This window comes from Candoia aspera, chromosome 4, assembly GCF_035149785.1.
Source record: "Candoia aspera isolate rCanAsp1 chromosome 4, rCanAsp1.hap2, whole genome shotgun sequence".
NCBI classification, from domain to species: domain Eukaryota; kingdom Metazoa; phylum Chordata; class Lepidosauria; order Squamata; family Boidae; genus Candoia; species Candoia aspera.
In genome coordinates this window covers 87,545,684-87,558,717 of record NC_086156.1, presented here as the reverse complement: position 1 = coordinate 87,558,717, position 13,034 = coordinate 87,545,684, and the positions used below count along the sequence as shown (strand labels likewise).

Below are 13,034 nucleotides of genomic sequence, written 5' to 3'. Positions count from 1 at the left end.
GTAATGATATTAAAGGCAAAACTGAAATACTTCGGCCACATAATGAGAAGACAGGACATCCTGGAGAAGATGCTGATGCTAGGGAGAGTGGAAGGCAAAAGGAAGAGGGGCCGACCAAGGGCAAGATGGATGGATGATATTCTAGAGGTGACGGACTCGTCCCTGGGGGAGCTGGGGGTGTTGACGACCGACAGGAAGCTCTGGCGTGGGCTGGTCCATGAAGCGACTGAACGAATAAACAACAAAGTTCCTTGTGTAAGTGAGTTCTCTTTCCTGACAGACCTGGTCTTCTAGAGGCAGCCTTTCCAACCACGTTGCTCAATCCAGGCTTCCATATCCTGTGCTCTGCTACCCTCTTGTGGTTGGTTTTTTCCCCTTATCAATTTTTTCATCATACTGGCATTTTAAAAAAATGTCCAAGTTCCTCCGGCCCCCTTCTCTTCACCCCATACAATCCCTTTGAAGGACTTACGCTCTCAAGAAACTGCCATTTTTAAAAGCAGTTTTAGTTTGGACATATGTATTTGCAGAGTTCCCATGATACATGGAACCGGTCAGTTCATCAGCATCCTCAGCTAGCCAGGTTATTTGAAAATTGAAGTCACATATGAAGTGATGTCAAGATGCAAATTCAGTCTTTACACACCTGAGTCACTGTGTCTGACCCAGGTAATAATTTGTGTGGTTTATATTGCAAGGACAACAGACTGGCATTCTTACACTGTGAGGTTCTTACTGGGACCGGTGGCAAGGTAGAAATAGAGATTTACAGGAAACCCACACACACAGACCAATACCTGATGTTTGACTCCCACCATCCACTGCAGCACAAACTAGGAGTCATCAGGACATTACGTCACAGGGCAGAAACCATCCCCACCTCCATGGATGCCAAAAAGAAAGAAAACCAGCATAAATCTAAGTCTACCCCTAGACCTAAAACAAGGGCAGACAGGGTTGACACCCAGAGTCAAGGGAAGAACCTGGTCATTCCTTACATGGCTGGTATGTTGGAAAGGATAAAACAGATATTTGGAAAACACCACATACGGGTATATTTTAAACCCACTAACACACTGAGACAGGCTTGTACACCCTAAAGACCCAACACCGAAACATGAGAGGAGCAACGTGGTATATGCAGTCCAGTGCAGTGCGGAGTGTTCTGAGCTCTACATTGGGGAAACCAAACAGCCTTTACACAAGAGGATGGCCCAACACAGGAGGAGCAACACCACAGGACCAGAATCAGCAGTGTACCTTCATCTAAAAGAAAAAGGACACTCATTTGAGGATAACAATGTTCACATTTTGGACAGGGAAGATAGGTGGTTTGAGAGAGGGGTTAAGGAATCCATTCACGCCAAAGTGGAAAATAGAGGCAGAGGCCTCAGACACAACCTGTCCCCCATTTTTCATGGTGCTCTTTCATCAGTCCTCAGGAAGATTAAGACCGCCAGGAAGGCCACTCTTAATGATCCACTTGGGGATGAACAAAGGATCTAGGAGTGAGACATCCCAAAGGCAATCCACACCTCCATGGCACATTTAACAGCCATTCAGGCATAGGGACAATACAGCCACCCTGGAAGACATATATGGGGTCCCCTCACCAACCTTTGCCCAGACTGAAGAAGCTGCTTGGACAAGCAGCGAAATGTTTCTACCAAAAAGAAAGAAATCCAGTTGCCGTGACTCAACCTACAGACTAGCTAGCAGCTGCACTTGAACAACTTTAATTTTGTTTGTGTCTTCGCATGTTGTGTTAACTGTGCCCATGTGGTAGCTCTGCATTTAATGAATTATGCAAAAATCCAGTAACTCATTTAAGTGTGTTGTGCTTGTTGGAAAATTACTGTGGGTAATTTCCGTTTAGTTTGAACCCAGCACAATTCCAGTCAATCCCTATATCCCGATCAGAGCAAGTGCACGCACCCCACTAAATTCAGCTAGCAAAAATATAGCTTGATGTTTATTAAATGTCAACAAACATCAAGAAAGTTAACTGGCAAAAGGTGACAAAGGGCAGGCAAAAACATGCAGAAATATGGACAGGCAAAATTTTACATTATCTATAGTTTATACATTATCAAAAAGCACAAAACGTCCAGAGCCGCTGGAAACAATTTTGTAGGTAACTAGCATGGACTGTCCCAAAGGCAATGGCCTTTGGTTGTTCCCCTTTTAATCGTTTTAAGTACTTACCAGCAGAACAGAGATGGAAAGTAGGACTCCAGGTAATTCACCCTCTATTTTGCACCATAAAGGGAACAATTTGATGGACAGGGATAATGTATCCAACAGTGCAAGCGAAATGTCTTTTTAAAGAATAACATCGAAGTGTCTCCAAAAAGATTGTAAGCATATATTACAGACAGATACAATCCACATCAGTTTTTCATCATCTGAACTTCACTTAGACTGATCAATTGAACCAAAAGGTTATTTTTGTCAGAAAGGTGGTGGTAGGAATTTGTTCTCTGCTGCTCCTTGGCCTTAGAGATCAGTTCGGTATCACAATATTTTCGTGGATATAGTAAAAAGCCTCAGTCCAGCTCTATACAAATTTGGGTTCAAACTAATGCAACACTTGAAAACACATAAGTCTTGCTACCTGTTTAAAATTACCTGTACTTTTGCCCCTGTTCCATAAAGATCTAAGCAATCTTACACAGGGAAAGGGACTTACTATTGTGATTTTTTTGGGGGGTATATTAATCTTGGTTTAAGGAAATCATAGACCTGTTGACTGAAATAAGTAAGCAATTCTTTTATATTATTGCTATATATTTTTTATTTCCTAGTAAAGGTAAAGGTAAAGGTTTCCCTTGACGTAAAGTCCAGTCGAATCCGACTCTAGGGGGTGGTGCTCATCTCCGTTTCAAAGCCTTGGAGCCGGCGTTGTCCATAGGACACTTCCGGGTCATGTGGCCAGCATGACTCACGGAACGCCGTTACCTTCCCGCCGAAGCGGTACCAATTAATCTACTCACATTTGCATGTTTTCGAACTGCTTGGTGTGCAGAAGCTGGGACGAGCAACGGGAGCTCACCCCGCCGCGCGGTTTCGAACCGCTGACCTTCCGATCGACAGCTCAGCGGTTTAACCCGCAGCGCCACCGCGTCCCTTTTATTTCCTAGTAGGTTATTTTATGATTCTTCTGTTTTGATTTGTGAACCACCCAGTATCTTATGATTGGGAAAACATAAAAATCATAAACCATATAAAAGAAATACAGGATGCAATTCTGGCATATGTAGACTTGCTCAAATGTTAGCTTACCAGACACTAGAGCAATGCCGAGCTCCATCATGTTTGGTGCAGCTATAAAAAAAGATCATGCTTCCTAGATAACTACTCAGGTATATCCCATACCTGTGATTCTTGGGAATAATGTCCTACAGTACTCAGAATTTATTTTAGCTCCTGGGCAGACTTGCCTTATAAACAGTATGTATAGATTTTGTTTTTTCATTTCTCTTTTTCTGGTTTTTATCAGTTTTATTATTATGGATTTAGGTTTGATGTGGTTATTGTGTACCTTGGTACTTTGCTTGTATTTTGTGCTCTTCTAAAATGAATGGATGAATGAAGCTTCTTAGCAGACTTACCATACGAACTGAGCTAGTGCAGTCTAGCTGCTTACGGTAGAGACATGAAGCCACATATATAAAGCTGGCCTTAGAGAGATGACCCACTGCTGGAAACCATGTCATTATCCTGTGTGAGCAACTGCTGGAACAATTGCCTTGTTTCCTGGGACTGACCAAGACTTGGTATGCACTTAGCTTTGCTCTTCCCTTGAACCTTTTTATGTAGAGAACTTTTACTATCATAACTGACTTCTGGATTATAAGACCCTGCCTTGCTTCACTAGTTGGTGTTTGGCTAGAAGAAAAACTTAAAACATTCTGGTGTTTGCCAAGCATAGCATCTCCTCTGGAGGAACAGGTCACTTCCCATAGCAGTGATGTACACACAGTTTAAAACAGAGATGGGACTTTATGGCTTTCTACATATTGTTAAACTGCAAGTATCCCTTGTCATTTGCAATAATTGGTAAGTAATTCAACATCTGGAAGGCTACAAGTTTTTTTTTTGTGCAGGTCTAAAGATGTTAGGTAGCTTCAGGATTGGCGGGGAGGGCGCTCACGTCAAGAATCCTGTTTGGGGTCCCTTGACTACCTCTCACTTGAAGATCTTTATGCAAAATGAAGCTTTGAGAAAAACGGAGAATTGGGGCATATCAGCTGAAATGCAGATACTCCAACTATGTTCAGTTTATTTTATTATATTAAATATTAGTACATTAAATTCTACAAACTCTGACCCCACAGCTTGGCCTATGCGCTCTTCAGCCAGAATATTTTGAGCACACAACTGAGTAGAATTCTGTTTGTTCACTTTCCCTTATCCTCATAAGAAAAATGGCTTAGATGCTGCTTTTTAAAAATAAAAGCTAAACATTCAAGGAGAAGAATATGAGGCCACATCCAGAGATATTCCTTATAGGCTTGACAGCATGTTGATGGCTTTCTTGAGGCTGCAGAACCTTGATTGATCCCAGTATGTTGAGACAAGCCATGGAAATGATTTTACTTATTACTATTGTAATCAAAATTCTTAATAAAAATTATATTAAAAAAAGAAATGATTTTACTTAGAGCTGAAGACCATTCCCTTGATTCAGCAAGAGATTCTTTCATGCAGTTACAAAACTGAATGAGAATCCAAAACATCCAGTGTGGTGAATACAAGTAGTCTTCACTTAATGACCACAGCAGGGACCAGAAAATTGGTTGTTAAGCAGTGTGGTCCTTAAGTGGATCACCACATGACCGGACCTGATTTTACGATAATTTTACAATGGTTGTTAAGCAAATCACCACGGTTAAGAGAATCACAGATCATTAAGTGAATCCAGCTTCCCCAATGGACTTTTTTTTGCTGGAAACTGGCAAAAAAAGGTCACAAATTGCAATCACGGGACTGCAGGATGCTGCAACTGGTTGTAAATGCGAGCTAGATGCCAAGTGCCCAAATTGCAATCATGTGGCTGTGGGGGGGTGACGGTTTGCAACGGTCATAAGTGCAAGTACAGGCCATGATGCACTTTTCCCAAGGCCATTGTCATGAATAAGGATGGCGAGCAGGGGGCTCCCATCCAGACTGTTAAGCGCATGCGTAGCACTGAGGAATTGGTCAGCCATTCAAAGAGACACAGATCGGGACCGCCTTAACCTTTGGGGTTTATATGTCTGGGTTTTTCCCACGCTTCTTCAGTTTGTTAGGATTCCTGTTATGTACTAGCAATAAACATTAGAGACCAGTTCCTTGTCTCAGCGTGTTTCCTGGCTGTTAGGACAGCCATCATAACTTTGGACCATCGTTAAATGAACGGTCGTTAAGCAAGGACTACCTGTAAGACATTTTGGAGCAGCACATCTAGAAAAGTTCTTACTCAAAATGTACAGGGTCTACATAATTTGGGCACCAAAAGTTACTCTTCATTGTTTCAGTACTGAGGCATTCTCCTGAAATTTCACATTTAGGTTAGGCTATACTTGGCTCCAGCAATTAGCTTTGCTCCACGCTATGTCTAAGTTTATGGCCTGGCTGCTTACATACTAAAACAGCTAAATGATTTGTACAAAACTATCCCTAGCATAAAAAGGTAAGTTTTCTCTTTATGTAATTTAGATTTAAATTATTACCATATTTGTCTGGCAGTATGATGCATGCATATATATTACATATATACTGATTTTGTTGATTTTTGGTGGGGAGAAGTTCTTTTGTGACAAGATAGTACTTTACTAGATTTTCATATTGTACAGCTTAATAATTGAAAGAAAAGCATCAAGGCTTTTCTTCTACTCAGCAATCATGACAAGCCCTAAATTCAAGACGTCAAGCAGCTGTCAAAAAAATACTGTGACCCTCTAGAGCAGCACCATAATGAAGTTCTCAAAATAACAGCCTTTCCTAAATCTGTCCTCAAGGAACCAGGTTATCTTCAGCTGAGCTGGGAACATCCATTTATACAAAAGAATCTTTATTTACAGATATAAACATGAATGGTGAAGGGGAAACAGGGTTGCATCAAGCAGGTTGCAAGTTTGTAGAGCCCCAAGTTTTCATACAACCTAGCTTGGAGATGGGAAATAGACGGCCCAAGTTTGCGACACCGCCACACAAAGCAAGGTAAGTTTGGGCCCTTTCAAAAGTTATTCAATGTCATTCAGTAGCTGCAATTCAAAGACCTGCAGGTGTTCTTTAAGCCGTCGATGTGCATCAGTGTTGTGTGGCCGCCGTTCACGCTGCAACTCGCAGATGCGCAGGCGGAGTCTCTGTTCACGGCGCCGGCAGGCCTGCAGCTGCCTCTGCGCTTTCCCCAGAGCATCAAGTGCTGCCTCAGCCCGCCTCTTCCAGAGCAAGGCACTACCCACCTGGTAGCTGTGCTCATTCTGGATGTAGGCACCAGCTGGGGGTGGGAGCCGTAGCATGTAGAGGGAGAGAGAAACAGGTTGAGATGGATCCCCCACGGGTTCTGGGAGAGCTGGAGAAGGCGAGGCTTCTTCTTGACCAGTAGCAGCTGGTGATTGTTCCAGGGATGCATCTGACAGAATGGTCAAACTCTCTGGTTCTGACCCTGGAAGGTTGGGCTGGCTTCGAGGCTCACCACTAGTAGGAGCAGCCCCAGGACTTGGCAGCTCTTGCACAGGGAAACAGGAGATGTCCATACACAATGGAGTTGTCTCCTCTGCAGGGCAGGGACCACAGCTGTGAAAAAGGATAGAATCCGGGTCAGGTGAGAAGCAGCTGCAGCCTTAGCTGTGACACAGAGTAACCAGCAGGGAAAAACATGATTGCAGATGCTGGAAGCCCATTTAGGACATATCCTTCCTACAGTCCATAAGAAGCCAATATGGAGAGAGGCTTGGGCATGGGAAAACATGGAAGTTTCCAGGCAGCCCTGAGTAGGTAACTCTCATAACATACTGTTGCAAGAATATAAAAAGATGGAGATATACAAACAGATAGAAACATATGACCCAATTAAGACACTAAATTATATTCAAGGACTGGTACTTTTCCACATTTAATATTCTTAGCTTAATCCGTATCTTTTCCCTTGGTCCCAATCTCAGATTCCACAATTCCATTCTATAACACACAAAATTCCTTTTAAGCTTACTAATATATTAATCCATCAACGTCTGAATAGATTATGCTATTAATGTTATACTATTTATCAAGAAGCAAGCATCACTGAATGTACTGTAACATACTTCCAAATAAATATGCACAGGATTACAGAGAACATAAGGTCAGGAGAGCAGGACTCACTGCTTCTGTTGATGTTTTGCAAGTTTGGAACTGTTTAGCTTTGATTTCCGGCGTGGCTTTGCATGAAGCTCAAATATTGTAGGAACAGCACCTTCTTTGAGACGATGATAACCACTACAAAGGAAACAACCCAGACACATGCAAGCTGTTACTGGCTGCAGAAAGCCCAGCACCTGGACTGTGGATCGCTGGGTAAGAATGCAGATATTCTGAGAGCCACAGGACTTTGGATATTAGCCAGTTACACTCTATTTTGAATATTATTTGCCCAGTTTTTTTGTGTACAGACAGATCAAGTGAACAAACTAATTAATTTTGGCTGCATATATTTAGCCTTATCCCTTAGAAACAATTCTATAACACAGAACTCTTGTTCTGAAATAATGTCTACCAAATTAAGCCTATGATCTGTTTTGGAAATAACCATCTAGTGCAACTACCCAAGATCTTTTCAAGATTTCCCTCACACTTATTAGTTTGTCAAATGGATTTACCAGGTTCGGGGGGAGGCGGGGCAGGCAGAAGAGTCCAGTTTTAGTTTGATACATGAGTATGTGGCTGGTTACCCTAAGTATCTGCCACTCTTGCTGTAGGAAAGAAAAAATCCCTTGATTTCCAGTGGGACTCATCACATCCTAAATGTTCAGAATTTAACTCATATTGGTATTTTACCCTTTTCTCCTCTGGAAAAATATTTTAAACTAAAAACTGGTCATCGTTAATAAACCAAACTGGTTTCTACGCCTTCAGCACTGTTGTTGTTGTTGTTGTTTTTAAAGTAGCTGTCAGGTCACTTTGATGTCTCTTCCTAGCCTTACTCTCTGCTGTCTTAGCAGGTAGAAACACACAGCTCCCCTTTTCTGGGCCTAGAAGCTAAGCAGGGTCAGGTCTGGCTAGCAGTGGGATGGGGGATTATGAGAGAACACCAAGACTATAGGTTAGATGGAGAAATCAAAACATGTCCTAGAAAGTAACCCACTTCCATACTGCTGTGAAGAAAATTGCATGGACGTGCCTGTAAAAGTGCCAGAGGTTGAGCTTGACTTGAATGAGACTTTTAGCTTTTCAGCTAAAAAGCTTAAAAAATGTATCTCAAGGGTAGGTAACCTTTTTTTTGGGTTTGTGGACATGTTTGGAATGTTCATATTATGTTGTGGCTGTTTTCACAAAGTGGCTGTCACAAAACTGATGAGACTAATACCCACTGCCTCTCCTTTCCAGCTTTGTCTTTTCTCTGGGCAGGAAAGTAGGGAAGCATCCTGAGAGAAAGCCCTGGGCTACGCCATCCACCCTTTTCATTTTTAAAAAAAGTTTATGGCTGGTTCCTAGCCTGATACAGCAGGGTAGTTTCCCATATTCATAGTATTTTAAAAAATGAATAAAAGTCAGATGGAACATTCCTCTCCATAGGATGTACATTACTGTCCAGCTGCGAACTGTCTACTTTAATTCTGCATGCCCTTTCATGTTTTTTCAACTATTTTAATAACCTACCTGGTGCCCACCAGTTCAAAGCAATTCTTCTCAAAGTGCTTGGAGCAAAAGTAAACATATTTGGAAGCAGGGTCCCAGAGACCCTGCCCACTCAGGTCTTTCCGCCGACAATTCTCCAACCATGTGGTTCGCCGGGGATTGTCCTTTGGCAGTCTGTGAGAACAGAAATTAAGTGATTAACCCTTTGGAGATCAGAGGCCACATGCAATATTGTAGATCTCTTCTTCCCAGCCTTGATGGCTATGTGACTGCCTCCGAAGGCCATCTCCTGGGAGACTAATGGGCTTCCTTGTGCAGTTTCATGGGCCACTGTGAGCACAGACTGCTGGATAAAATGAGCCTGGGGTCTGATCCACTGGGGCAGTTTATGTTCTTTAAAAACACTGATCCTACAAAGCTTGATTTTATGATGCTGGGACATCATATGATGCTGCAATTATAGCAGACTAATCCTACCCAGCCTCTGCTCAATAAGGGAATGGGGGTCTGGGAGGGCAAGGAGTGAAATAATTTCTCACCGATGGAAAGAAATGCCTCGATTGCGTGTTTCAGGTGTATCACGGGTGCAACAGCCAGTAGCAGAGCAGTGACGGGGCATCTGCGAGAGGAAAAAAACAAAACATGTACTTCCAATATCCTGAGGATTATGTCATACATTTCTTCTTCTTAAGAAGAGATAAGACGGGTGCCTAGAAGCCTCCAGAACTGGGCTATGTAACACTAAAGAAGTCCTAATATTCTGTATCAACAACTGTTGAAAGCAGGACGTGTAGTTTTGCAGAATGATTTAGAGCTAAATTTTAATCACTTTGAGAGAAGGAGCTGGTTGGGATAGTGAAATGACAGCCTATTAATTTGCTACTGGAAGTATTGTTCATCCATTACTCTGGCTTACAAAATATACCAGTAAACTGCACAAACTTTCACATCTATCTTCTCAAAATATCTATGAAACCAAGATTCTGAGAAAGCTGAGTATTTTGATTCATGATACATTCCACAAATTTAGGCGTATTTACAATAAAAGTAAATTAAGAGAAGAATTCCTGTTTTTTTCTGGGACTTGCCAAGTGCATTGTATGCAATACCGGATTAATGTATGGAAATCATCCCTGTGTTTGACAATGTGCATTAGCTTTAGTTTTTAAAAATACACATTCATGTAGTTCAGATTTAAGGTGGCGTTTGAGAGGAAGATTTCTGCTTCTGCACTACCTTGCTAACTATAACTCAGTCACGTTGGCTAGATACCTCAAGGTTACTTGAAGACCTTCATGCTTCTGTTGCCTGCCACTTTTAATACCATCACAAATATACCCTTTACTTCCCCAGCCAGGTGCCAGATGCATTGAAGCTGCAGTTGCAAGGCTGGGTTTGTATTTTATGAAGCTCTATTTTGATTAGCCACGGTTTCTAGAATAAGTCACAACAACATAAAATACGACTTGCAAGCCACAAGAACAAGTTCATACAACAGGTTACGCCACAAACAAGTGCACCACGTACTGCTTTATCTAGCGTCTCAACCTAGCTGCTGGATCTCTAATACGGTTAAGAACCCTTGGGTTGGGGGGAGCCCCTTTGCAGAGAGTTTCCCCCCCTTATTTTTACACCTTATGCATTAAGAACATGGGTTTGGAAAGATGCTAATTGTACCTAGCAGACCTTGGAGCTTAACAGAATCGGGGCTGCTTTGTATTTGGATGTAGGACCACCAGGAAATCCAGGGATGTGAGGGAAAGACATCTCGGAGAAAAGCAGTGGCCACCCCCATCCCTACCACTGCCAGGAAAACTGCATGGACGTGCCACGCCGTCACCAGCAGTCGGGCTCGACTCCAAAGCCATGTTACCCAGAAAGGACGGACGGACGGGGCGCACCCGAGACCTCCTTTCGTCTCAAGCCCAGTCAGAAAGCGGGGGGGGGGGCCCTAAGGAGCATGAAGGGGCGTGGCTACAGCAGCCCGCTCCTTTCTCTCCCTCCCTCCCGCAGCCCTCTTGGAGGGGAGAAGAGCAGCTGGCGCGAAAGGGCTGAAGTGACACGCCGCCGTACGCCGGGGAAGCACGCGCAGGAGCAGGTGCGGAGGGGCGTCGCGGGGTCCGCGATGCTCCCTTCCTTCTCCGTGGCTTTTTCGGGGCGCCTCACCTCCCCACTCCCATTGCTCGCGGCACCGCCGGCGCGGCTTGGAAGCTGAAGCGGAAAGGAGACTCGCGACTCTTCTCGCGAGAAGTGAGCTCGAGGGCGGCCTAGAGATGTTAACCTCTAGAGCGCCACAGGCTCCCGTTCATGAGTGGTTCTTTCGTACATGAATGTCGCAGGAAGATCTTTCGTAGGTTTGCCCCATCTGGGCTGCAGAGAGCAGGGGAATCCCTTAGTTGACCTCCAATGGATGCCGAAAACTCTTTGGTGCCGTTCAATGGTCGTCCGGCTTTTTGCAATTTGCAGGTGGAGTAGCCCTGGTTTTTAGCCATTGGGAAGATAAATACCTTCGTCTCTCCTACATAATAAGGAAGCTGTTGAAAATTTTCTATAAAAGTTAAGGTAGAAAAAAGCAGCGGTTTTTTTTTTAACAGGATGTTTAGGCAGCAAAAGCTTTCTTCTTTCACTACAGCTTCCTTTTTTATTGTGGTCTTCATTCTGTTGCCCACCCGAATGAGACAGTGTGATGGGTATGCATCTTTGTTTAGGAAGTGCTGCTCTCCATTGTTCCTATCTCTATAGACAGGTACCGGCTCCTTAGTAACCGCCTCCTTTCTGGCCAATCCTCGCTTCGTCTGTTACCTTCCGCGAGCGAGTCCCAGCCTCTACTTTTTATCACTCAAACTAGGACCAATTAAAAGCCGCCGAGCTGTGCAAAGGCGGGTTCAATTTTTTAAACGGTTGGGTAGATAACACTAACACAAACAGGAAATGTGAACTATGAATCAAATAAATTCACAGTCTCTGTTTTAAGCAAGTCGTTTGTAGAATTTAGAGGTAGCAATCAGACTAAATCCCACTGAAATTAATGGGACTTAATAATAACATTAAGAGGAAGAAACATCAATCTGCGCTATGCTGATGACGCTGCTTTGATAGTCGAAAATGCAAACGATCTGCAAGCTCTAGTAAAAGTTAAGAAGCAAAAGGAAAAAATGGGACTAAAATTAAATACTGTATAGAGAAGATCAAACTAATGATAACATGTACAACAACCAGTCTTAGAATTGGCAATGAAGATATCGAAGTGGTGGATAGCTTGTCTTTTAGGATCAATCATCAATAGTAAAGGAACAAGCAGTCAAGAAATACACCACAGACTAAATTAAATATATGTTGTGATTTTTGGTAGCTAAATGGGATTTCTTTGTGACCAGGACTGAATGATGAAGTTTTAAGGATCTGTTTATAAATGGGGAGAGATTTCTTTTGCCTTATATTTTAGAGAAAGTGTTGTTTCTGGTAGCTGGTAATAGATCTTTGCAGATTAACATTGAATGATGAGTTTTTATGATTTGTTTATTGATAAGGGATGAGATATGGGAAGATTTTCCTTTCTTTGTTTATTGAAATACTAGAGAAGGTGTTAAGTTACTGAAATTATTTATATTTGTCTAGAGGGAGGGGGGGTCATCTTATACATCTGCTCTTTCTCTTTCTCTCTCTCCTTTCTCTCTTTCTCTCTTTCTTTCTTTCTTTCTTTCTTTCTTTTTCTTTTTCTTTCTTCTATTTCTTCTTACTTGTTTTTCCCCTGTATTTTCTATATTTGTTTTAGTTTATGTTAGTTTTTTATTTTTGTATTTTTAAATTCTAATAAAATCATAAAAAAAGAAATACACCACAGACTAGTACTCGGTAGAGCAGGCATGAAGGCCTTGGAAAAGATATTCAAATGCTGTGATGTGTCTATACCTACAAAGATCAGAATCATGCAAGCCGTGGTATTCCCTGTGACACTCTGGAAGCGAAAGTTGGACTTTGAAGAAGCAGGATAGGAACAGTATGTGATGCTTTTGAACTTTGCTGTTGGAGAAGACTCCTGAGAATACTGTGGACAGCCAAGAAAACAAACTGATGGATCATCAAACAAACCAGCCCAGAGTTCTTACTCAAGTAACAAATGACTAGGCTCAAATTATCCTGTTTTGGCCACATTATGTGAAGACCAAGACTTTTGGAAAAGGCTCTAATACTGGGAAAGGTGGGGGAAA

General features: G+C 42.5%; 1 protein-coding gene across 1 annotated transcript; it reads right to left on the bottom strand.

Moving 5' to 3' along the window:
- Positions 1-6,034: 6,034 nt before the first annotated feature.
- Positions 6,035-11,096, bottom strand: THAP7 (THAP domain containing 7). The gene is made up of 5 exons (XM_063300965.1): positions 10,990-11,096; positions 9,363-9,442; positions 8,845-8,997; positions 7,350-7,464; positions 6,035-6,785 (listed from the first exon to the last, which is right to left on the bottom strand). The coding sequence occupies exons 2-5, from the start codon at positions 9,440-9,442 to the stop codon at positions 6,228-6,230; spliced, it is 906 nt and encodes a 301-aa protein (XP_063157035.1). The 5' UTR covers positions 10,990-11,096; the 3' UTR covers positions 6,035-6,227.
- Positions 11,097-13,034: the final 1,938 nt, after the last annotated feature.